At 53.4% G+C, this 24,456-nt stretch overlaps 1 protein-coding gene across 1 annotated transcript; it reads left to right on the forward strand.

The window, feature by feature from the left end:
- The first annotated feature begins 369 nt into the window (after positions 1-369).
- On the forward strand, positions 370-24,207 carry CPD (carboxypeptidase D). The gene is made up of 21 exons (XM_071574771.1): positions 370-1,088; positions 3,557-3,804; positions 8,849-8,991; positions 9,655-9,824; positions 10,388-10,755; positions 11,141-11,332; positions 12,212-12,379; positions 13,364-13,473; positions 13,888-13,990; positions 14,417-14,559; positions 15,125-15,294; positions 15,838-16,149; positions 17,318-17,513; positions 17,775-17,910; positions 18,693-18,842; positions 19,243-19,338; positions 19,432-19,496; positions 19,650-19,781; positions 20,143-20,328; positions 20,610-20,709; positions 21,343-24,207. The coding sequence occupies exons 1-21, from the start codon at positions 421-423 to the stop codon at positions 21,567-21,569; spliced, it is 4,083 nt and encodes a 1,360-aa protein (XP_071430872.1). The 5' UTR covers positions 370-420; the 3' UTR covers positions 21,570-24,207.
- The last annotated feature ends 249 nt before the right edge of the window (positions 24,208-24,456 follow it).

The raw sequence follows: 24,456 nt of genomic DNA on the forward strand, positions 1-24,456 counted from the left end.
CCTCCTCCCATTCCCGTTCCCGGGCCGTGATGCGGCGGCGCGGCCGGCAGAGGAGACACCGCGGGGCAGAGTCGCACCCAGCCAGCTCCTGCCCCGGTTCTGGTCCCGGTCACGGCCCCGGACCCCGCCACGGCCCGGACGGGCCGTGGCGGGGTCCGGGGCCGTGACCGGGACCAGAACCGGGGCCAGGACCGGGGCCAGGACCGGGATCGCGACCGGGACCGGCAGGGGGCGCACCCACCCTGCAGTGACGCGCGTCTCCCGCCGCCTCTCATTGGCTGTCTCCCCTCCCGGCCGGCCCGGCCCCGCCCCCTTAGCGGGCGCTGATTGGTGGAGCGGCGGCAGTTCCCGCCCCCGGGGCAGCACCGCCCCTGCCCGTGCGGCGCGTCCGTGCGGGGCCGAGCGGGGCCGTGCGGGGCCATGGCGGGCGCGGTGCGGGGGCCAGGCCGGGCCATGTTGCGGCTCCTGCTGCTGTTTCTGATGCTCAGCCCGACCCGCGCCGCCCACATCAAGAAAGCGGAGGCGGCGGCGGCGGCGGCGCCTGACGAGGCGCTGCGGTACCTGCATTCGGCCGAGCTGGGCGAGGCGCTGCGGGAACTGGCGGAGACGGCCCCGCCGGGCCTGGCGCGGCTCTTCAGCATCGGGCAGTCGGTGGAGAAGCGGCCGCTGTGGGTGCTGCGGCTGACGGCCGGGCTGGGCCCCGAGCGGCCCGGGGAGCCGGCGGGCGGGGCGGTCATACCGGGGCGGCCGCAGGTGAAGCTGGTGGGGAACATGCACGGGGACGAGCCGCTGGCACGGCCGCTGCTGCTGCGCCTGGCCCGGGAGCTGCTGCGGGGCTGGGCCGCCGGCGACCCGCGCATCGTCCGCCTGCTCAACAGCACCGACCTGTTCCTGCTGCCCAGCCTCAACCCCGATGGCTTTGAGCGCGCCCGCGAGGGCGACTGCGGCGGCGGCGCCGGGGCCGGCAGGGAGAACAGCCGCGGCCGCGACCTCAACCGCAGCTTCCCCGACCAGTTCGGGGCCGCCCAGCCCGACCTGGAGCCCGTGCCCGAGGTGCGAGCGCTCATCGACTGGATGAGCCGCAACAAGTGAGTGCCGCGCGCTCCGCCATGCCCGGCGCCGGGTCGGCCCTTCCAGCCCGTCCCGGGGGAAGGAAAAGCCCGTTCCCCACCTGCTTTTCCCCAGCCTGCCTCTCTGCCTGGGCCCCTCATCGCAGCCGGGACCGTCCCGCACTAGGCTGTCACTGGGGACAGCCTTTGGTGGCCGCAGTTCCTGTGCCCCCGCCAAGGAGCCGCAGTAGCCCCGCAGGGCACAGCCTGTGCCCTGCATGTGCCCAGGTGTTCCCGTGCCCTGCATGTGCCCAGGTGTTCCCCTCCTCCTGGAGGCCGTGGCTGGAAACTTCGCTCCCAGTTCTCTGTGAGCTTGTCGGTGGTTCGTGCTCTTGGGCCCGATAATGCCTTTGCCATGAGCTGTGCGATGCCCCCAGTGCTCGGGGTTAGGTGTGAACTGGTCTGTGTGTGACCCTGTTAACAGTTGTGTCGAACGGGGCTTTCCCCATCTTCGTGTTTCATGGGAAGTGCCCTGGGTTTAGCAATAATGCTCTGGGCAGCAGCGTTTGTGGGTACAGGCCCTGTTCTGCTGCCCCCTCCCCTGCCTGTCCTGTTGAAGCACACGGGGCTGAGCCTTGAGTGCCCACACTGAGCTGTTTGGCTCTCCCCTTCCAAGGGGGAGGCTGCTGAGCCTGCCGTGGGGCAGCCCAGGAGGGGAGATGGTGCCTTTGAAGCCCCAGGTTTGGGGGTCTGGGGCAGCCCTGGAAAGCACAGTGTCCAGGGTGGGCTGTGGCTCTTAATTTGCCATGTATTCTTCTTTGGAGAACGGTGGAAGGTCCAAACCACAAAGGTCAGTGCAACCAGCTGTGGGAAGTTGTGCAGACAGAGCAGGAATGCAAAGTGTGATGAGATACAAGCAATGCACTTAAACTCTGGCCCTCTCTCCAAGCCAGGGGTACAGAGAGCTGGAGAGGGGGTGACTGGTGGCCACAAAGTGCTGTGGGTTGACTCCCATCAACAGACACAACGTTCAGCATCATGTAATGTTTGCTCAGCTTTAGGGAACACAATTTGTGTGAACTTTATTAAATCTTAGTGGATTTACTGACCATTCCTATGTGTTGGGTTGAGCTGGCAAAATGCCAACTGCCCAACACAGAGAGAGAATCCACCCCCCAAAGGGAAGAGGAGGGAGGGAAGGATTCTCTCTCTCTCTCTGTGTTGGGCAGAGACAACTAAATTAGCAGTGGGTGGATGGCAGAGCCTGTGGGGATGCTGCTCCAGAGGAGTTTCATGAACTTCACCAGAACTGCTTGCCCAAAGGATCCTTTAGGAAAGCTCTGGTGCAGCACTTTCAACTCAAATCCCCCCCAGATTTGGTTCAACTCAAAATTAGTTACTAGGAAAACTCATGTACGTTCTTAATATTGTTTTGAAAACACCTTGAGCTTTTCATCTGATTTTTCTCTGAGTGTTTGAGGTGGGATTTGCTGTCAGCCAGGGTGAAACAGGAAGAACATGGTGCTTTGTGCATCCCTCTGCCTGGCAGCACCAGTTAATACTGGTGTGATTGTTAGGCTGACATAACTGCTGATAGAAAAATGAATGGGCAAACAGAACTGTTTGATTAAAAAGGGAGATAAAGGGTGTAATGCAATTCACGGGCACTATTTTAAGCAAAGGAAAGGTATCGGTCACGTTACCTCTGCCTGGAAACCAAATCCCATTGGAACAAATGCATGGGAGAGCTCTTTGTCCCACAGAGCTGTGTTTGGTGGGAAGAGCAAGAGCAGAGACAATTTCCTTTTGGATTCACTGAAATGCTTTCTCTGCCTGTGATCAAACTGAAGGGTGATACAGGGCATGCCCTGCTACATTTTTTGACTTGGCATTTTACCAGCTCTGTCTCAGCTTCAGATTTTCTTTGTGTGAGTTGGTTCTGTTGGACATCCCTGGTGCTGCTCAGAGCTTGACAAAGGGCCATGTACAATGGTTTGTGTGCAGGGCACTGCTTGTCTGCCACAAAGTTGGAGGGCTGGCTCTTGGCTGCAGCAAGAAACTTGTTCCATCTCCAGTAATGCCAATCAACCAGTGCTGAGAGTTGGTTATTGCAAAAAGCTGCAGATTTCCCCACGTGGCCGCTGTTCAGACCCTGTGACAATCCTGCTGGCTGTGCTGGAGGCTGGGACAGTCTCCCAGGATGGTGTGTGGTGTCCAGCAGAGGCTGACTCGGTGCTGCAGGAGTGCCTGTCTGTAACACACCCTTGGTGTAGCTGCAGCTCCACAGGAGGGCTGATGGAGCAGGGTCCTCTTCCAAGGTGTTGTCACTGCTGGGCAGCTCATCCACTGAGTGCATTTTGCCTCATTGATCCCAAGCAGAGTTTGGAGGCTCCTGAGAGCAGCGTTTGGGTGGGAAGGCAGCAGCATAACTGGTTGCATGGCTGTAGTCAGCCCCCCGTTGGAGTTGCTCCAGTATGACCCTCTCTCCTTTTCCTTCCCAACGCCAGGTTCCTGCTCTCTGGCAACCTCCACGGGGGCTCGGTGGTGGCGAGCTACCCCTACGACGACTCTGCCACGCACAGGCCCACGGGACTCTACAGCAGATCAGCTGATGATGAAGTCTTCAAATATTTGGCTAAAGCTTATGCGTCCCATCACCCCATAATGAGAACTGGCAGACCCAACTGCCCCGGCGAGGAGGGGGAGACCTTCCAAGATGGAATCACAAATGGTGCCCAGTGGTACGACGTAGAAGGTGAGCTGTGCTGACTGCTGGCTCTCCTAACACAGTGTCTTCTAGAAATAGTTTCTAAGAGCTGACATCCAAACCAGTGGTGATTATGGCAGAGGAAAGGACAGTGGCTGAAGTGATATTTTTAGCTTTGAATGCATTCTAGCAGCTTGAAATGGAGAGGTGGCTTTATGGGCACACCAGTAAGTGCCTGATGAGTCACAGCTTGGGAGATGTTTGTAGGGAGCTGCAGCAAACTGGAGGATACTTCCTGACCCTCTTAGGTGGTGGAGAGTTGTCCTGCATATGGGAGGCTTCATTTACCAAATGAACTCTCATTGGGTCTCTTGATGGTTCCCTGAATTTGGATACAGGAAAGAAGACACAGTTGTTACTGGTATTAAGCCAATGCCAGTGTACTGTGAGGTTTTTTAGCATCTGAACCTTTGATTTTGTGATTACAGAATGGCCTGCTGTAAAACTGTGAAATTGAGACAGGTGATCTGAGCTAACCAAGGTGCTCTTGCTGGAAGTGGGGTTGGCAGTTGACTTGTGTGGAGGGGACAGCCTGGCACAGCCTGTTCTCATCCACTGCTGTGGGGGCTCTGGAAGGGATCTGAAATTCAGTCTGCTGGAGCCTCTAGGAGAGCTCCTGATCCCTCTGTGGAAGTGACTGGAACAGGAGAAAATCACCTCCTGGTGCCAGCACTCTGCCTGTGTGGAGGTGGCTGGGCTGCTCTCTGGGTGTTTGTTTTGCTGAACATGGGATTTAAATAATTTTTGTAATAAGATGGAAAAGGCTCTGCGGGCTGGGGGGAAAGAAAAATCTTGGCTGTGTTGTTGGAAGAAGTTACCCCATTGTTGTGGCCCCTCAGTGGATCTGGTACATCAGCCTCATCAGACAGGGCAGGAACTTCTGTGAGGACACAACAAAAACCTGGCAGAAATGATCCCAAGGAGCTGCACCTGCACTGCTCTGCTTTCCCTCATGCCTGGGGCTGAGGGATGATGGCAGGAGTGCTGAGCAAGCAGTGATAGGCAGTGTTGTTTATCCCTCAGAGCTTACAGCTTAACGAGACAGGGTCTGAAACATGGGCTTTGGAGCAGAGGGTTAACCCTTCATCCAGCTTGCTTGGGAGGTAAGGAGAAGGATCCATTACTGGGCCTGAACACGTCACCTCTGTGCTGGAGGATTTTTAGCAGTGGCTGAATCATTCCCCAGGATTTCACTGATCAAATAAGATGTTGTGTTCAAACAAGATGCAGTTTGATCTCTTTCCCCACTGCCTGTCTCCTTCCCTCCACCCTGCTGAGTGCACCAGCCCTGGTGTTTGCTGGCTCAAGGTTCACTCTGCTGCTGTGAGAAGGGCAGCAGGAGGAAGGTTTGTGTAACCTGGTGACTTGGCTTGTGAGGGAACAGGATATCCTGGATGGTCTGTGCCGCCTTGTCTGGTGGCTTTTGTTCCTGGCAAACACCTCAGTGGGGAGGTTTGTGAACTGCAGCTCGGGGCTTTTCTGCCCTGCTGGTGACGTGGGATGGGTGTGCTCTGAAGGGAAAGTGGTTCCAGAGCTTTGGGCCTGTGTTCCTCTGCCCCCAGTGAGTGGCATTTCTCGCTGCAGGGTTGGTTTCTCCAGCCTCCTGCCAGGCAGTGAGGCAGCTGGTGAGAGGCTGTGTGAGCCTGCCAGGCTGCCCTTGCCCTGCCACAGAGAGCAGAGGTTTCACCTACTTTCTTTTCACAAGAAGTGGGAAGGTGTGAACTGCAGAGCAGTGTGCTGTGTGCTGCCATCACTGTGGTTTACAGCAAGTGCCACAGCCTTCAGCATCTGCAGAGTGAACCCTTTCACTGTGACAAGTCACACTCTCAGGCTCAGCGCTGTGGGCGACTCATGGGCAGAGATTGCAGGGAGGATGCACCGACACGGGCTGGAACAGTGCTGAGGTTGCACACAGGATCCACTGGGCATCTGGGTGGTCTCTCCCTAAGCAGTAATTTCCATCTTGTTGCTACCAAAGCCCCTGTGGAGGGTGACAGGAGCCCTTGGAGCAGCTCCCCAGCCATGGAGTTCATGAAAAGTGTAACCCAGGGGAGGGTGCGGATGAAATGACAAGCCACAGGCCATCAATGCACCACACGTGTACCTTGATGTTGTATGGACATACTGCATCCCTTTGGGGTTGTAGGTTTTAACATTTATTTTTAGCAGTGGATGAAGAGCAGGCAAAGGGGAGTCAGTTGTAAGTGGTGTGACAGAGGGAGCAAAACCACCACCGTGACTGTTTTGAGTCATCCGAGTTGCTCAGATCTGTGCCAAGCACTGCAGAGTGTTGTACTCGGACCAGGAGAGCTTTCCCAGTGATTGCAGAGTTCAAATGTGCAGTGAAATGAGGATGGGGAAATCCCAGGCCCTGCAGGAGCTCCCTGGGTGAGCTCTGAAGGATAAGCAGAGGACACGGTTCTGTGAACAGTGCAGGGCACGTGCTCGTGGCCTCAGATCAGGTTGTGCCAGGAGAGGCTCCTGCAGGCTCCAAGTGAACTAAAGCCAGGAAAAACAAGAAATGAGAACATTGTGTCTCAACAGGTGGAAATTTTCCTGCCACATTTTATCAAACATGCTGGAGAGCACACTGCCACAGGTTTCATTGTCCCAGAGTTACCAGTTCAGGATTATGCTGGTGCCAGTGCCATTAATTTTCATTTGAGTTTGCAAACAGCCTCTTATGTGTGTCAAATTGAGGTGGCAAGTACAAACCAGGGGAGTAATTGCTAAGGTCAAGTGTGCACAGGGAAAGATGGATCTCTGCCAAACAGCTGAATTGGGCTCCTGCATTCCAGCTGCTGTTGATAAGCATGTCTGTGACTGGGATGCTTTTTAGAGACAATCTCTGCTGTGCATGCTCTTTCTCTTCCTTCCTTTTTAACCTTTGGGTGGTTCAGTGACCAAGTGGCTGGTTCAGATCAAAAACAGGCTGCAGGGCTTTGCTGCTCTGGGCTGTGATGCAGCTGCTGCAGTTGGAGGCTCAACCCTCACCTCCCCTGAGTTTTAATGATTGCAGACTAATGGACCAGAACATTCCTCCTGGTGCTGCTGCTGGTGCTCCCCTGGTCTCATGCTGTGAGACAATTGGTGCTGTCCACAGAGTCAGCAACTTGTGCCACAGATTGAGTCACTTCTCCAGCTCGCTCGGTGCCATCTGCTCTCTCTGCAGAGCAGACATGACCTGCTTCTCTGCTGTAACTTAGCTGCAGGTCTCTTATCTCCTGATGGCAGCTCCAGTGAGAGCTGGAATTAGTTTTCTGCATGGTGCCGTTTGAAAATAGAGTCCTTCTTGGCTGGCCTGGAAGGCTTCTCTTGGCACGTGGAGTATTTATGGTGTCTGGATCCCTGGGCTTGCCTCTGGAGAGCTGCATTCTCCTGGGGTGAGCCTGGCAGGGAGCAGAGCAGGCCTGCCTGGCAGGGGGAGCTCTGCAGGGCTTGTGCTGCAGGGTGTGGGATCCTGCCTGAACACAGCTCTGATGCTCAGGGAGTGGGACAGAGCAGAGCAGAGGTTTGCACTTTGGGGAGCTGCTGCCAGCCAGGCCCTGACTGGCCATGGCACTGAGCTGCTCATTTTCCCTTTCCTTTCCTCACTGGTAAAGGGGGAATGGTGCTCCATGGGCAGGCTGAAACTTTTTGCAGTGTGGGTTAAAAGACCCCCTGTGATTAAAAATGCCGAAATAAATCCAACAGGTTATCCCAGGTGTTACTGAAACAGAATAGAAGCACCGTCCTCTAGTCTGACAGTTGTCAGCCTCGAGTGTGTTTGCTCTGCTCTGCTCCTGGCTGAGTACAGGTCTCTCTTTGCCCCTCCAGATCTCTGCATTGCCAGGGGGGCTGTGCAGATGGTATGTGGGAAAATACGTAATTCCACATGCTGTAAAAATAACTGTCCTGCTCTGCAACACAGCCATGTGAAGGCCAAATATGTGCAATGGATACAATCCAAATTTTCAAGAGTGCTGTGGACTACTTTCTCCAAGAGGCAGTTTCACCAAAATTGATGTAGCAAGCTCTAATTTAGTCCGTTGCTGCTCTATTATGGGTGAGCATCTGTCCTAAATTTGCTTGAATGGCAGCTGAAGCACTAAATATGTTTCATAATGGCTCTGGTTTACGTATGGATGTTTTCAAATGCATTAGCATCCTGCTATGAGCAGATGGTTATGGGCTGGCAAATTGTCTCCCTGGCGTGGTGTTTACTGGTGAGAGAGGAGCTGCTGCTGTGCTTTGCTGTTCTCAGCTTGGTGATGGGAGCTGAATAGGGCTGAGGGTGGATCAGATTCACTGGCCTTGTTGCCTTGTTTTTCTAACCCCTTGAACTGAGTTGGAGAGTTATAAGGTCCTCAACTACTTTCTGGCCCCTTGTGGTGGACAGAAAAGTTTCTTTCCTGTTTTGATGTCAGCCTATGCACGAGCTGCAGTGCTCTCCTTCTGGCTGTGAGTGACATTTGATTTGTTACCATAAAAGCTTCCTGTTCCCTTGGCAGCAAAGTCCCAGGAGAACCAAGAGGAACTGGGGCATCTTTGTTGTGGTACCATCCTGCAGATCCTTCCAGGGGTCTGTCCTAAATCCTACTTTCTGCTGTCAGTTCATCCCTGCTCTGCTGGACTGCAGTGGGGCTGTTGAATTCAGAGCAGTGGGCCCTGACTTTGGGCCACCACCTTTGCTGTAAGCCTTCTGTGCTTGGCAAAGTGCTGCTGATGGCTTTCTGGGCATTGACACAGGCTCTGCCAGTGCCAGGCAGTGCATTGGCACTGGGGTATTGATCCTTCTGGTGAATTGATTGACCAGCACCACGGAGGGTCCCTCACTTGTGAAGGGGCTTGTGAATGATCAGGAAACTGCTCAGATAAAGCAAGTGAGGGTACTGGCCAAGCAAAGGGTGGGAGTCCAGAGTGCATCTCCTACAGACCTGCCTGCTGGGGTTCTGCAGGACACCTGCCACAGCTTTCTGCTTCCCTCCTCCTCCACCCCATGGTGGGAGGTCTGTGCATTGCTCTTGGACATGTCTTTGCCTCCCTTTCTCAGGTGGGATGCAGGATTACAACTACGTGTGGGCCAACTGCTTTGAGATCACGTTGGAGCTGTCCTGCTGCAAATATCCCCCAGCCTCAGAGCTTCAGAAGGAGTGGGAGAACAACAGGGAGTCCCTCCTTGCTTTCATTGAGAAGGTACTCTGGGCATGGGGGTGGCAGCTCTGTGTCTGTAAAGGGGTGGGAGCTTCGTGTTCCAGGGGGTTTGTGGCTGTGTCTGCTGCATGAGGTGACACAACTGCAGCAGCTGCTGTGTCTCTGCATCTGCCACAGCTCCCACATCCCCCACAACAGCAGAGCTGCTGGGAGGGGCCTGGTGGGCAGCAGTGTTAGAGGGACCCATTGGTGGAGATCTCACCAAGTCATGCAGAGTACCTGGTTGGCCTCAGTGCCACAGATCTCCAGGTATGTTCAAAAGCATCAACAGTGCAGAGTCCTCTGCCAGGCTGTCTCCAGATGCCATGTACGAGTTGAGTAGGTAACAGCTTAGGCTGGGAAGGGAGGCAGCTGTATTTGGCCTCCAGCCCTGCTATGTTCATATTGTTGTGTGCCTGTCCCACTAAATTAGAGAATCTATTAAGGAGGATCAGTTTTGAGACCCTGCTGCCTTCCCAGAACATGCTGGAATTCCTGTCCTTGCCATTTGGATAAGAACTGTCTGAACTGGCCCTTGGATGTCTTTGCCTGGCAGCTGTCGCACTCTGCTGCGTTTGGGGGAGAATGAGGGGGTATTTCCAGCTGAGGACAAGGCTCCCCTGCTGTTGCCTGCCCTCAGCCCGGCCCTTGCATTGTTCTCCTCAGGTCCACATCGGAGTGAAAGGCTTTGTCAAGGATGCAGTCACTGGGGCTGGGCTAGAGAACGCGACCATTGCTGTTGCCGGTATCGCTCATAACATCACAGCGGGCAAGTCTGGCGATTACCACCGACTGCTTGTGCCTGGGACCTACAACGTGACTGCAGCTGTCGTGGGGTAAAGTCTCTGTGGCAGTCTGTGCCACGCTGCCAACTGCTCCTGTTCCTTCACTTGAGTTCCTCCCCCGAAGCACCTTGTGTGTTTAAGGGGCTTGACTGTAAAGGGCTCCAGCTCAGAGCTGCAGCTGTGTTTGCTCACCCTGTGCCTCCTGCAGTGGGGCTGTTGAATGCACAGTTTCTGTCACCTTTGTTTGAATGCTTGTGTCAAACTGCCTTTTGTGCAAAGGGAGAAGGAGGAGCAAGGTCACACCAGAAGGAGTTTGTGTTGTCCCAAGGTGTGAATGTGTAACTTGCCTCAGCCTCTGCCTGAGGCTTCTTTCCTGGTGATCCTGTAAGCAGGAGCTCATGCCTCTGGCACAGCAAGGACAGCAGCAGAGCTGGGTTCGGTGGCGTTGGGAGGAGTCCCATTAGCTTGTTCCCTGGTGAATCTCTCACATGGTCGTTGACAACCTGGTGTGTTAAGGCTGGGAGGAGGAGGCTGGTGTGGTGCAGGGACTGCAGGGCAGGGTTTGGCCTCGGTTCTGCAGAGCCCCTTGCTTAAGCCAGTTGTTTTTTTCACAGTTACACACCTGTGACCAAAGAGAACATCAAGGTGAAGGAGGGAGATGCAACAGAAGTGAATTTCTCCTTGCAGCCAACTGTGATGCCACCAGCTGTTAATGCCACGCAGTTCACAGCAGCACCAGCCCCTGTCACTGCCCTCACCCCCACCCCTGTGCAGGCAGAGGCCCCAAACCCACCCTCCATCCATGAGCCCATCCAGCCCGTGGACTTCCGACACCATCACTTCTCGGACATGGAGATCTTCCTGCGCCGTTACGCCAACGAGTACCCCAACATCACACGGCTCTACTCCGTGGGCAAGTCCGTGGAGCTGCGGGAGCTCTACGTGATGGAGATCTCGGACAACCCTGGCGTCCACGAAGCAGGTGATGTGGGAAGTCCTATCAGTGAGGCACAAATGCAAGGACAGACCCTTTGCAGAGCGGAAAGGAGTGTAGGGCTGTCACCTGTCCTGAGAGACTGAGCTGCTCCTTGTGTCTCCTGTGTAAAAGTCCAAGTGCAGTGGGTGGCACTCGTGTGTTAAAGAGCATCACTGGGGACATCTGTGCTGGTCATGGAGCTCTGGGGGCAGAAGGAGCAAAGGGCTCCCCTGAGACATTGTTCTTTTTGGTGGTGTGGGAGCAGAAGGGCAAACTTGAGGTAAATACCCTCTGGCAAAGCCTGCAAGAGCAATGCTCAGGGTGCTGAGGTGTCTCCAAGCTGTAATGTGGTGGTTATAATTGTCTCTTTGGTGTGACCGTGTGCCTGCAGGTGAGCCAGAGTTCAAGTACATCGGTAACATGCACGGGAATGAAGTTGTTGGGCGAGAGCTTCTCCTGAACCTCATCGAGTACCTCTGCAAGAACTTTGGCACAGATCCTGAAGTGACTGACTTGGTCCAGAGCACACGGATCCACATCATGCCATCCATGAACCCTGACGGCTATGAGAGATCACAGGAAGGTATTGCTGTCTGTGCTGAAATATCTGTGGTGTTTCTAGCTCTGAGAACAAGCCTTTTGGGTTCATGGTACCTCTGGGAAATCTGGAAGCCATGCTGGAGCAGTTGTGCTCTCCAGACAAGACAGCTGGGAAGGGACTTGGTGCGTGCTGTGGGATGAGTGGGTGGACACACACTGCAGGATGTGGGCTCTTGGTGGATGCTGGAAGCTGCTGGAGAGAGCACTGCTGCTTCAGCAGTGCTACACGCGTCCCCTCTTTGGGTCCCCTTATGGTTTGTGTCTAATCCAGGGCTTATTTAAAAAAAAAAGGCATTTCTTTGACATAGTTCTTGCTTGCAGGGCTTTGGTCCATTCTCTTAATAAATGCACTGTGGCAGCCAGGCTGTCTGCAGAGCATTTGTCCAAAGATAACACAGATTTTTATCATGAGGTTGAAATTGGCAAAAACATCCTTCAGGGAAGCCTTAAAACCACATGGCTCTTGCAAATTGGCAGAACAAAGTCTGTCCAGAATCACTCTCTGGAAGCAGAGCTCTGCTTGGGTTTAACAAAGAACTTGTCCAGCTGGTTTGAGAAGGTGAGCGCTGAGGTTTCTGCGGTCGCGACATCCGGCTGCAGAAATTCAGAAACTGTTCATGGTTCGGTGCCTTTCTGCTGGCTGAGGCCTGAGCAGCACCAAGAGCTGAGCAAGCACCCACTGGAAGGGCCCCTGGCACTGCTGTGCAGGGCAGGTCTCTCACTGGAGAGAACTGTGGGTGCCCCTGTGTGTACAGGGAGCACTCCGCTGTCTTCCATTAAGCTCTGTAGGAAGAGGAAGAAGCCTCTGTGCTGCAGTGGAAACTTCACAGGGCATGAGCTTGAATTTGTATTTGATTTTCAGGAGACAAAGGAGGTACCGTTGGCAGAAACAACAGCAACAACTACGACCTGAACCGGAACTTCCCAGATCAGTTTGTCAACGTGACAGACCCTCCACAGCCAGAAACTCGTGCTGTCATGGCCTGGTTGAAGGCTTACCCCTTTGTGCTCTCGGCAAACCTGCATGGAGGTACCACAACCAAACCAAGCTCCTTCCTCTGGGATGAGTTCCTGGGATGGGAGTCAGCAGGGATGTCTCCACAGTGTTCTGGGTGTGCACTGAGTTCTCCTGCTGCAAGATGGAGCAGAAGCTGGAAATGTGGGGTGAAAGACCATGTCCCCAAACATGTTCATAGTGAGCTGAAGAGGCTGCTGGGAAGATCCAAACCCCTTCTCTGAAGGGAGCACATGGGGATGGTCATGGCAGATGGGGATGGACTCTCTTGTCAGCGCTTGCTCAGCAGCTGCTCTGGGAATGGGATGCAGAGCTGTGGCTGTTAAAGGCTTCAGTGTTTATAAAGTGAATGCAATCCAGAGGGTTCCCTGCCTTGAATGGCATGGTGGAACTGTGAAATTCGCTGTAATTTGATTACCTTTTTGGAATTATCTAAATTAATTCTCTGTGTATTACAGCTTATTCCCTAGCCACTTTGTCTGCTGGCTTGTAGCTGTGGTAACTTGCAGGTGGTTGCTTTATGCCAGCAAGGTTCATTTGTAGTGCAGAAGTGCTGTGTGTGGAAGTGAAGGGGCTGCCAAGTCTCCAGCAGTGGTGGTGTCTGGGGTTTCATGGTGCTGTTAGTGCAGCTTCCTTAGGGAAAGCTTCAGCAACAAACTCCAGAAGGCTGAAAAACTTCATCATTTGGGTCAAAAGCATCATGCATGTTCTAGGAAATTCAGTTCCCTGTGAAAGCAATTATTGTGTGGTTGTGCTCAGTACAACCTTTGTGTAGGAGCCAAAGCTTTGATGTGTCATGGCTTTGGTTCACCTTCCCAGCTACGTGGGGTGTTATCTCTTCCTGTGCTTCTGTTGCCTCTTCTGGGCTTAACACTTTGTTTAATGCCAAGTCTTGAGAGGCAGAAGACTTGGCACTTGCTGGAGAAAAGTTTCCCTTAGTCTGCTGAGGGGTGACTGGGGAAGCATGCAGGTGTGAGCCCAAGCTTGCTTTGCCTGCAGGTTCTCTGGTGGTTAATTACCCCTTTGATGATGATGAGCAGGGCATAGCCGTGTACAGCAGGTCCCCGGACGACGCCGTGTTCCGCACGCTGGCACTTGCCTACTCCAAGGTAAGGCTGTGGCAGGAAAACGGGCACATCCTGCTGAGTGGGCTCCAGGGAGCCCCTGAGTGGCTGGTAAAGGTGGGCACAGGAACACTGGGGTTGCAGGCACAGCAGAAGAGGCCCACAGGAGGCTCTCATTTCTTGAGTGGTGTCCAGCACACCCCACCTGCAGGCACTGAGGGAGCACAGCTCTGTGTACGGAGACCAGCACAGGGGAGGGTGTTGGGAAATGCTGTGAAGTGGCTGGGAGGAGACCAAGGATGTGTTTGGATGTGGGTGCAGTTGGTGCTGCAGCCTTACAAACACACCTCTACATGAACATCTGTTTGGTAATGCCAAGCCTGTGACTAATGGTAGAACAAGAGTGCCGGTGGCTCTGGAGGGCAGACTCACCTTCACATGTTGCTTCTTGTTTTACAGGAAAATGCAAAGATGTATCAGGGAAGGCCTTGTAAGGATATGTACCCCACTGAGTACTTCCCACATGGCATCACTAATGGGGCTCAGTGGTACAATGTTCCAGGTAAAGTACACCTTAAATCTGTTTGGCTCCAAGTTAATGCATGTGCAGCTTAAATAATTTAGTCTGATCAGTCAGGAGCTTTGCATTGGTCAGCCCAGATTAATGGGACTCAGGTTTCTTTTATAACCTTTTAAATAATGTACCCAGATAAAGTTATTCCTGGGGGAAGGAATTTATAGTATAGTTTTCCTGACCATTAGCAAAATGGTTTCATAAAATTTTACAGCACTTTATTAGCATGAAAGGTATTTACAAGAAGGATTATTTGCCTGCTCTTTTGGCATGCCTTTGAAGCTTGAATCCTGCCCTGTGTAAAAGCCTTCTCCCTTCAACTTTGTACTTCATCTTTCTCTACTATCTGTTATTTTTTTTGAGCTGTGGCACTTCAGAAGACCTTGTCAAAACTGTTTTACATTCCTTTTGAAGGTGGGATGCAAGACTGGAATTACTTGCATACAAACTGCTTTGAAGTGACCATTGAGCTGGGCTGTGTGAAATACCCAAGGGCTGAGGAGCTGCCCAGGTACTGGGCCCAGAACCGCCGCTCGCTGCTGCAGTTCATGAAGCAGGTGAGAGACCCTTGGCCATGGTGTGAGCTGCCTCTGGCCTTTGCTTTAGTCATGCCTCAATGAACAGGCTGATCTGGGGGCTGAAGCAAGTGCTGCTCCCTGGCCAGACTGGGTACCTGCTCCACAGAAATCATCTCCATCAGAACCTGTCACAACTCCTTCTCTCCCCTCCTTCTCAACATACCAAAGATCTGTATGGAAATAGCAGCCAGGTGATGCAGGTGGGGGCTTTTTGGGTACCACTACCTTTGGTTTTCCTGAGGCTGGAACGGTCCTTACGTGCTGTTCCTGCCCGAGTTGGGGCTGCTGCACACCTGGGCTATGCAAACAAAGGTGTGGAGCACAGGCTGCCATGCTGGCACCCTAGGCCAAACAATTGCTCATTGTACTCATCAGATGATCTTTGCCCAGCTACTGACCAGTCTAACCTGAACCCTTTTGGAACATCTTGCTCCCCTGGGAATGCTGGAAGTCCTGGGCTGGGAGGTGTTGGGGTCTGGGTGTCGGTGAGGGGCGGGAGGCAGAGCCAGGGCCGTGTCTCAGCAGGACTGGGGTCTGTGCACAGGTTCACCGCGGTGTCTGGGGCTTTGTGCTGGATGCTGTGGACAGAAGGGGCATTTTCAATGCCACCATCAGTGTGGCCACCATCAACCACCCTGTGACCACCTACAATGACGGAGACTACTGGCGGCTGCTGGTGCCGGGAGCGTACGTGATCACAGCGTCTGCCCGAGGGTGAGCAGGAGCAGCTGTGCCACTGACACCACTCAGGAGTACTCCCCTCTGCTCTAGGAAGGGGCATTTCTCCTGCTCTCTGGCCTGAGCTGAGTCAGCAGTGTGAGGCTACCCTGATGTCAGACACTGCTCACCTGGCTCTGGTGTACAGTCCAAATCTTCCCTTGTTTGGAGATGATCTGGGGAAGGAGTTGACGACTCAGTGTCTTTATGGGAAATCCTCTTCCAGGCAGCTGCCCACAGAAATTACTTCATTCCAACTGCTGCCAAAACTCTGTGTTAAAGCAGCCTGACTTGTTGTCTTGCCAGTGTGCCACGTAACCCTGCAACACCTGAGCCAAAAGCAGCTCAACGCCATGTTGGGCTGTTCCCTGTCCTCCTGCCATTCCCCTGTCCCTTTAAACGAGCTCCTCATTTCTATGGTTCTCACTTTGGGCTGGGGGCAGCAGCAGTCCCTAGGGAGTGTGGTCAGGAACATGTATGGCTTGTTGTCTGAGGTCTCAAATGCCTGACATTCCTTTGTACCTTCTCTTCCCTGGGCAGGTATGACCCACTCACTCGGACAGTGCAGATTGGCAGCGAAGGTGGGGTGCAGGTCAACTTCACTCTTTCACGGACAGACAGCAAAGTGGAGGAGGGGAAGGTGCTGGTCCTGAACACCCCAGACACCACCAACCCCAGCGAGAAGGAGTTTGAGACCCTGGTCAAAGATCTCTCTGCTGAGAACGGTCTGGAGCGGCTCCTGCTCACCTCGGCCCGGGACGTGGCCCCGTATCGGTACCGCCCGTACAAGGACCTCTCCGAGTTCCTCAGGGGCCTCAACCTGAACTACCCACACATCACCAATCTCACCAGGTGAAAACAGCAGCAGTGCTCAGCTCCTCCCTGGGCAGCAGCCTGGCATGGTGTGAAACTGTGAGCCATGAACACGGTGCAGAGATGGGGAGCTCATCCCTCCCCTTCCCTGTGCTCCCTGAGGTGGAGGGAGCCCCAGGTGTAAGGACATGGTGGCAGGGCAGTGGCTGCAGGGAGTGCATCCATGTGCTTTTTCCTGAGACATCATTTTATTGACTTAGACCTGGAGTGCTCTTGGTTTCCCAGGTGTGCCTGGGACTGGCAATATTCCCAGCTTTGATATCCCAGACTTCTGCAACTATCTCTGTTCCATGTTCTCTATTTCCTCTTTTTTCTAAATCCTTTGACATCCACCTTGCTGAAGAGTCCCCAGCAAAAATTATCAGATTTGACTTACAGATCTCAGACGGCCTTTTTTCATTGTCTGCCTCCAGATTTTATTTCAGCAGTGCAAGACAAGTTTGGGTGCTCTCACCCTGAGCCATGGTCTCTGCCCTCCTGCAGGAGACCAGCTGCTGCCATCCTCTGCTTTCCTTTGTAACCTTACCTTCTGTCAGCTTTAGAAAGCACAAATCCCTTTGTCCCAGGATTGTTGTCACCAGGCACAATGTGCTCATGTGCTGTCCCTGCTGGTGCCAAGGCTGCTTTGCTGATCTGTAGCCTCTATTGTCCCTGCAGTTGCATCAGCCCTGAGTCTGTTCCCTGCTTTCCCTGTATTCAGTTTGGCAGTTTAACAGCATGACTGTAGCAACAGCTCCTGTGTTGCTGGGAACAGACCTCTTTTGTCCTCCACGCTGGGTGTTTGATAAATTAGTTTGATGTCCAGATGTATCCTGCTTTGAAGGAAAAAAAAACCCAAACAAGCCCCACCATTGGCAGTACAGAGATGCCCAGCAGTTCCACTTTTACTGTGATTTCGGGCTATTACGGAGGTGTCTGGAGCACTGGGTGTCATGGTACACTTTACACAGATGCTGCCATTCAAAGTGATGTTCCTGGTGAATTCTGTTCAGTGCTGCTGCACATCTGCCCTCGTGATGTGGTTGTGTTTCACTTCCCTTTGCAACCTCCCCAGGAGGCTCCTTTCCTGCAGCATTTCTCCCTGAGGTGGGGCTGGACCTGCAGCTCTGCTCCTGAGCTGACACTCCCATTCCTCATCTCTTGGCAGTTTGGGGCAGAGCGTTGAGTTCCGTCAGATCTGGTCCCTGGAGATCTCCAACAAGCCCAACCAGTCGGAGCCTGAGGAGCCCAAGGTCCGCTTTGTCGCTGGTATTCACGGGAATGCTCCTGTTGGGACTGAGCTGCTCCTCACACTGGCGGAATTTCTCTGCATGAATTACAAGAAGAACGCTGCTGTTACAAAGGTGAGGAGGGGCCAGGGCGAGGGACCACCTTGGAGCCTCCCAGCTGTATCCTGAGGGGGCAGTGCTCAGCGGGAGGGACTTGCCTTGCTCACACTGGCTTGGGGCTTGTGGTGATCCCCGCAGTGTAATGGGGAGGGGTGCAGTCCATGGAGTGAATGGGAACCTCAAACTGCATTCCTAGGCTCAGGTCCAGGGAAGTGAGCTGTACAGAGAATGAACCCCACTAATTGCACTCTGTGTGGTGTTTGCCCTGTTGTTCAGCTGATTGACCGAACTCGGATCGTGATTGTGCCTTCCCTGAACCCTGACGGACGTGAGGTTGCCCAGGAGCGAGGCTGCACCTCCAGCATGGGCAGGACCAACGCCCATGGCAGAGACCTGGACACAGACTTCACAAGTAAAGCAGAGCAGTGCTGCGTGTGGCCCTGCAGGAAGGCAGGGCCCACTGATGGGGCTGGGTGGGCTTGTTCTGTCACAGCACCTGCTGTAAAGAGGGCAGTGCTCCAGCCCTGGGGCCTGGGCAGCACAGCAGCCCAGGAGGGCTTTGGGAGGCTTCCAAAGCTTGGGGTCCCCCTCACAGACAGCACTTTGCACTCTGTATCTGCAAGAGGAACAGAGCTCTTGAGGAATAGTCCAGAAGTCAGATAACACCTGATACATTTTTACTCTTAATTGATTTCTTTCATCTCTTAAAAATTGCTCTCTGTCCATACTCCCCAGAAAGTCTCCTTTTTTTCATGCTTTTCTGGTTTTCACGTAACTACATCCATAACACTGTATCAGGGCTATGCCCGCTCTTCCTGAGGAGGAAGTGTTCTGTTCTCTGCACAAGTTTGGCTGGGATCATCCCAAATGCTTTCTTAACAAAATGTCAGTTCTGTGGCACTGTTTGTTGTGAGCAGATACACACAAAATACCCTCGGCCACACAGAACAAAATAGCTTGGGGAAACTGTGGTGTTTCACATTCGTTTAGCTTTGCAGATGAATTCCCCCATGGGCTGTGTTGTGAACTGGGTGCTTTACCTGATCAGTCAGGTGCATCTGCTGAGGTCTAACAGACACCTTTTAACATACCCAGCAGACCTAATTTCAGACACAGAGGATGCACTTCTGGCCTCTCAAACAGCAGAGGAAAATGTTGTGAGTTCCCTTTCCTATTTGTTGTTGTGCTTTACAGGCAATTACACCCGGTACTCAGGGGCACGGGAGCCTGAGACCAAAGCCATCATGGAGAACTTGATCCTGAAGCAGGATTTCAGCCTCTCTGTGGCCCTGGATGGGGGATCTCTGCTGGTCACCTACCCCTACGATAACCCAGCACAGTCAGGTACAGCTGAGCACAGTCACCCTTGGGGTGTCTCTGCAGAAGTTCATGTCACCACGTGTTGTAAGAGCTTTTTGTGCTGCTGGTTTTCTGTAGCCTCCTCTGTGTCCAGCCCTTTGTATGTGGAGTTGACAGTCTGTGAGTAAAGCTGTAAAACCTCTCAGGGTCCAGCTAGGGATCAGAATACTCACTGTTTCCATTCCTACAACAGTATTTCAACCCTTCCTCTGCCAAAGCCAGTGTAAAGTCTGCTTTTGATACAGCCCTTGGTATTAGAGAAAATCAGGAATGCCCCTGAAACAATGTGTGTCACAATGTAGTACAGGATCATGGGGTTAGAATGGGAATCTGCCCCTCCAGGGAATGGAGTTGCACTCTCAAAGTCTCACTTTTCTCTTTGCAGTGGAGAACAAAGAGACACTAAAGCATTTGGCTTCTCTGTATGCAAACAACCACCCAGTGATGCATTTGGGCCAGCCAGGCTGTCCAAATAAGTCAGGTATGTTTGGCTGAATCCTTTAACCCTGTCAGCTTGTGGCAGGCCCTGCTGGAGCAGCTCTGCCTGACAGCTCTGCCTGTGCTCTTCTCACAGATGAGACTATTCCTGGGGGTGTGATCCGTGGCTCGGAATGGCACAGTCACTTGGGAAGTATGAAGGTACTGCTCATGGCACGGGGCTTTTTATCTCTTCTGAATCACCAATGAAAAGAGTATTTTTTTCTGATGTCTGGGCTAAACTTCTCCACCTTCAGCTCACTCTGCAAAGCTTTTTTAATACCTCTGATTGTAACGGTGGTTTGTTTTTTGCAGGATTTCAGCACAACATTTGGGCATTGTCCTGAGATCACTGTTTACACCAGCTGCTGCTACTTCCCAAGTGCTGGACAGCTTCCTGGCCTGTGGGCAGACCACAGGAAATCCCTGCTTAGCATGCTGGTGGAGGTGAGCTGCAGTCTGTGGGAGGAAATCCTGGCAAGGATGAAGGCAGCGGGTGGGGAGGGGGAGAGGAAGGGAACAGCATGGAGAGTCTGTGTGGTTTGTTGGTGCTGTGTAATTACAGACAGTCATAACTCAGACTGTGAGGAATGGATTGAACAGAGGCAGCAAGTGACCAGGACATGTGTTGACACAAGAGTTAAGCATCTGTGCTGTGTTGCCTGGCAGTGCCATGCCCTGTTGTTCATTGTGGGGGTCAGGGCTGCAGAGTGGGCTGTGTTTTGGGGGGGAGATTAGATCTTGTCTTAGTTACAAACACACTATACACTTGGATCTGAATGTGAACTGTTTGAAACACTCATTTCAGGTTCATAAGGGAGTGCATGGGGTCGTCCAAGACAAGAGTGGCAAGCCAATTTCTAAAGCTACCATTATCCTGAATGAAGGGTTGAGGGTGTACACTAAAGAAGGAGGCTACTTCCATGTGCTCCTGGCTCCAGGTTTCCACAGCATCGATGCCATGGCCAACGGGTACCAGCAGAAACATGTCAAGGTGTGTGAATGTCCATGGTGATCTTCACCCTCTCTCTGCTCATGAAGGCTTCCCTCTTTAGCTGCTGATTATGTGCCATCAGGAGCTGTTTCTGCATTGATATAATGAATGAAGAACAACTTCCCAGCACAGCAATGTTGTTTGAGCAGTAGCTTTTCTTTCCATTGCACTTGTCTTTGCTGACCAGGGCAGGTTGGGCAGATGACAAGTGTCTTTCTTGTCTGGACACCCAACACAGGTGCAAGCTCTGAGATGATCTGGTCTCTTGTGTCTTTCTGCAGGTCTTTGTACGTCAGGATGCCCCCAGCTCTGTGTTCATAATATTTGACACAGAGAACAGGATTTTTGGACTGCCAAGGGAGCTGGTTATAACTGTTGCAGGTAAAGTGACACTTTTTATCAAAGCTTTGAGCTTTGCTTTCTGGACCAGTTCATGCTGACAGTGAGTCTCCACTGAACTGGGAAAGCAGCCTGCAGACTTAAGCCTGCTTTCCTTTTGGAACACACACGTGTCCATGCAAAGAGGTCCAGCAGCCCTTGGGTCTGGTGATGCTGGGCTGGCAGGAGGGAGGGAGGAAGGAGAGTGTGTTGCAGGGATTTGAGAAGTCCAGAATGGACTTTGAGATGCATGGAAGGAGAGCTTGTGTGTAGAGCTGGGAGCTGGAAGATCTTGTTGCTCTCCCAAGGTTTCTGTGGGTGGTGTGGCACCAGGTCAGCGTTAAGGGATTATTTTACTCTGTCAAGGTGGCAGCTGCAAAGGGGGTGAGAGTTTAGAGCCAATGGTCTGCAGAGGAGCTCAGTGATACTCTCCTAAATTGCAGGCACAGAAAATAGTGAGTGCTGTCCTGTTCTGGATCTGCTCTCCCATCTTCTGTGGGCTGGGAGGAAGGAGCAGGGTCACAGTGAAGTGAGGAGAGTGGTTATGACTGTAGGAGGGAAAAGAGGTGGTGGCAAGCCTGGGAGCCTCTGTGGTGAGGGAACATGGCTTTAACTGTGGTGTCCTCTCCCTGGCAGGTGCAAGTATGTCTGCCCTGGTCCTCACTGCCTGCATCATCTGGTGTGTGTGCTCCATCAAGTCCAACAGACACAAGGATGGGTTCCACCGGCTCCGGCAGCACCACGACGACTACGAGGACGAGATCCGCATGATGTCCACCGGCTCCAAGAAGTCCCTCCTGAGCCACGAATTCCAGGATGAAACAGACACTGAAGAAGAAACACTGTACTCCAGCAAACACTGACACCTCCTGGCAGAGAGGAGGTTCCCATGGACCAGAGCCGGTGGTGGGGGGCAGTCCCTGGGGTTCAGTTGTGAAACATTAGCTTCAGGATGTCCTCAGAGGGGCAGGTGGCAGCTCCCAACCTCCCTCTGTTGGCTCTGTTCTCTCTACGTGCAAATCAGTGGGTGGTGGAGGCTGTGTCTGGGAAAAGGACATGGTTTGTTACATTTTTGGGTCAAGATCTGGAGGTTCATGTGATATAGTTTGAAAGGCAACTTAACAGGGGAGCCAGCAGAGCTTTTAGCACTTCCCCAGCATCTCAGCACAGGGAGTAGATGATGGGGAAGTGCCCCAAGACCTGCATGGAGTCATGGTTACAACACTCCAGGAAGGTTTCTCTAACTACTTTGATTTCATATTTTCCACTCCCTGCTTGGGGGAAGCCAGATCCTTCACATTCTGCAAAGCAGCCCAAGGAAAAAGACCAAAAAAAAAAGCCTGTGATTCTCAGCTGTTCCCTTGGAGCTTTTCCCACGTGGGATGCTGTGCCCTGCTGTGACCTACAGTGGTTGTGGAGCACTTCGAATGTGTCATTAGTTCCAGGGAGTGACTTGGCATCCTGAGAGCTGGAGGACATGACATCATTCTTGATGTGAGGTGGAGAAAATCAGAGCTTCAGTGAACTCTGCTGGAGTTCCCTGCCCTGCCAGCTCTGGTCGTAACTGCTGGGGAAGAAAGGAACTTTATCCCCATCACCCCTGGTTGTTTTTTGTTTGTGTAATAGGCTTGGCTTTGGGGGTCTCATGTTAATGTTACAACAGCTCAGTGTTGGAAGGAGCAGCTGAAGGTTGTTCTAAGGGAATGGATTTGTAGAAAAGCAAGCAGTTACTGCTCCACCTGATCAGTTTTGCTCAAATCCACCACTATTCAGGAGGAAAGGATGATTTCTGACCACTGCTTTGTATCTGAGCACTATTGGAACAGCAGGGAGAGGTCATGGGAGTATCCATGGCCCAACTTTAGCAGTAATTTAGAAGAAAAGCTGCACCATTTGCCAGTTTCCACCTAACACTGTTCATCCACCAGCCTCTGGTGAGGGCAGGCAGCAGATCAGCTGCTGGCTTGGCTCTCTCCTGCTCCTGTTCTGTCCCTGGGGTGTGGAGCAGCAGCTCCACCTGCATGTGTGGCTGCTGTGGGTCCTGGGAGCAAGGGGTGAGGAAGGGCTGGATGGTGCTGGAGGAGGAGGGAAAGCAGCCAAATTCTGTTGTGTAGCACTTGCCAGGAAGTTCAAAAGAGGAGCTGCAGCACACACCCCCAAGATGTTGGATTTGTGGGGAATACAAGGGATGTCCAGGGGGAAGAATGGCTGAAATGTTTGATTTCCAAAGCCTTTATGCATCTCTGATGTTCCTGTGCTCTCTGGGCAGAAGCCTGGGGTTAGAATAGGCACTTACTTTCTTGCTGCTCATTTTCTTTTTTAATTCTTGCCCCACTGACCTGATGTTTGGGGTGCAGGAGCCTTAGGCCTCTAGTTTGCCCTGAGCTGCTCTGTCCTTCAGCAGCCTGGGGCTGTTCACTAGTGAGACCTGCCCGTGGTGTCCATGGTGGGGGTGTTTGCACCCAAATGTGTGATGGGATCTGCTCTGCAGGGCTCTGGCCTGGTCTCCTCTGGGGGAGCAGCACAGTGTGTGCCCTGTTGGGCCGTGTCACCTGGGGAAAGAGCTGTTCCTCACCTCTGCCTGTGGTAGTGCCCTGCCAGAGCCCTGTGGCTGTGCTGCCATTCTCATCATCTCAGCTGGTTCTGGGTAGCTCTCTGGGGGCACAGAGATAACCCTTAGGAACTGCTATACCTTCTTCCCTGTTCCACAGGGAATTCTACTGCAGGAACCAAGGTGTGGCTGGGGGTGTGTGCTGGGAGCAGGGCTTGGGCTGAGCATTCCCCGTGCTCCTGTGCCACCTGTCCTGTTCTGCAGGAGCCACAAACATCTCTGGGCCTGTTCCACCTGTACAGGGCTGCAGGACCAGCACCCAGTAGCATTAATCCTGCCTCATCCATGATCTGTTCCTCCTTTAACAAGAGATACAGTAGGTTTTATTTAAAGTCAAGTTTGCAGATGGCTCTTGGGGCTCTGTCTGGGCTTTGCTCTGGCAGCAGCAGGTCGGGGCAGAGCTGGCCGTGCTTTGCCCCTCCAGCAATAAGCCCTGTTGGGAACCAGCCCTTCCCCTGAGTGCATTTCGCAGGTAGCTTGGCGTAGGTGTGTATATTTCAGGTGAGTGGGTTTGAGATGTTTTGCAAACGTGTGAGACTTTTCTACGCAGCAGGACCGGGTGGGGTGCCCGGCTCGGGCTCGGGCTCGGGCTCTGCTCTGAGATTTGCAGGACCTGGGGCTCTTCCCGGAGCTGTTCCCGGGCACTCCGGGCAGGCAGGAGCGGCTCCCGTGCCCTCGGTCCGTGTGTCCGTCTGTCCGTCCGCCGGTCCCTGCGGATGCCGTCCCCGTCGCTGTCGCTCCGTGCACTTGTGCCTTCAAATGTAATTTTCAAAGGGACTTGAATCGCCGTTTCCCGGCAGCGGGACGGGCCCGACTCCGCCCTGCGCCAACGCCCGTTTTTTACCTGTATACTGAGATCAATAATCTGTATAAAACTATTTTGATGTCCACGTGGCTTTTCTCGTTCTTGCTGCGGCGGGGCCGGGGGAATCGGGAACCGGGAACCAGGAGCGGGGCTGGAGGGGGGACAGGGATCAGTCAGTGGAGCGGGAGCGGGATCGGGGCTGGGACCGGGAAATCCGGGTCGGGACCGGGATCGGGGCTGGGAGCGGGAGCCGGGGGCTTGGGATCGGGGTTGAGATCGGGGGATCGGGGTCGCGGGATCGGGACCGGGACCGGGACCGAGGGATCGGGATCGG

Source organism: Pithys albifrons, chromosome 21, assembly GCF_047495875.1.
Source record: "Pithys albifrons albifrons isolate INPA30051 chromosome 21, PitAlb_v1, whole genome shotgun sequence".
Taxonomy (NCBI): Eukaryota; Metazoa; Chordata; class Aves; order Passeriformes; family Thamnophilidae; genus Pithys; species Pithys albifrons.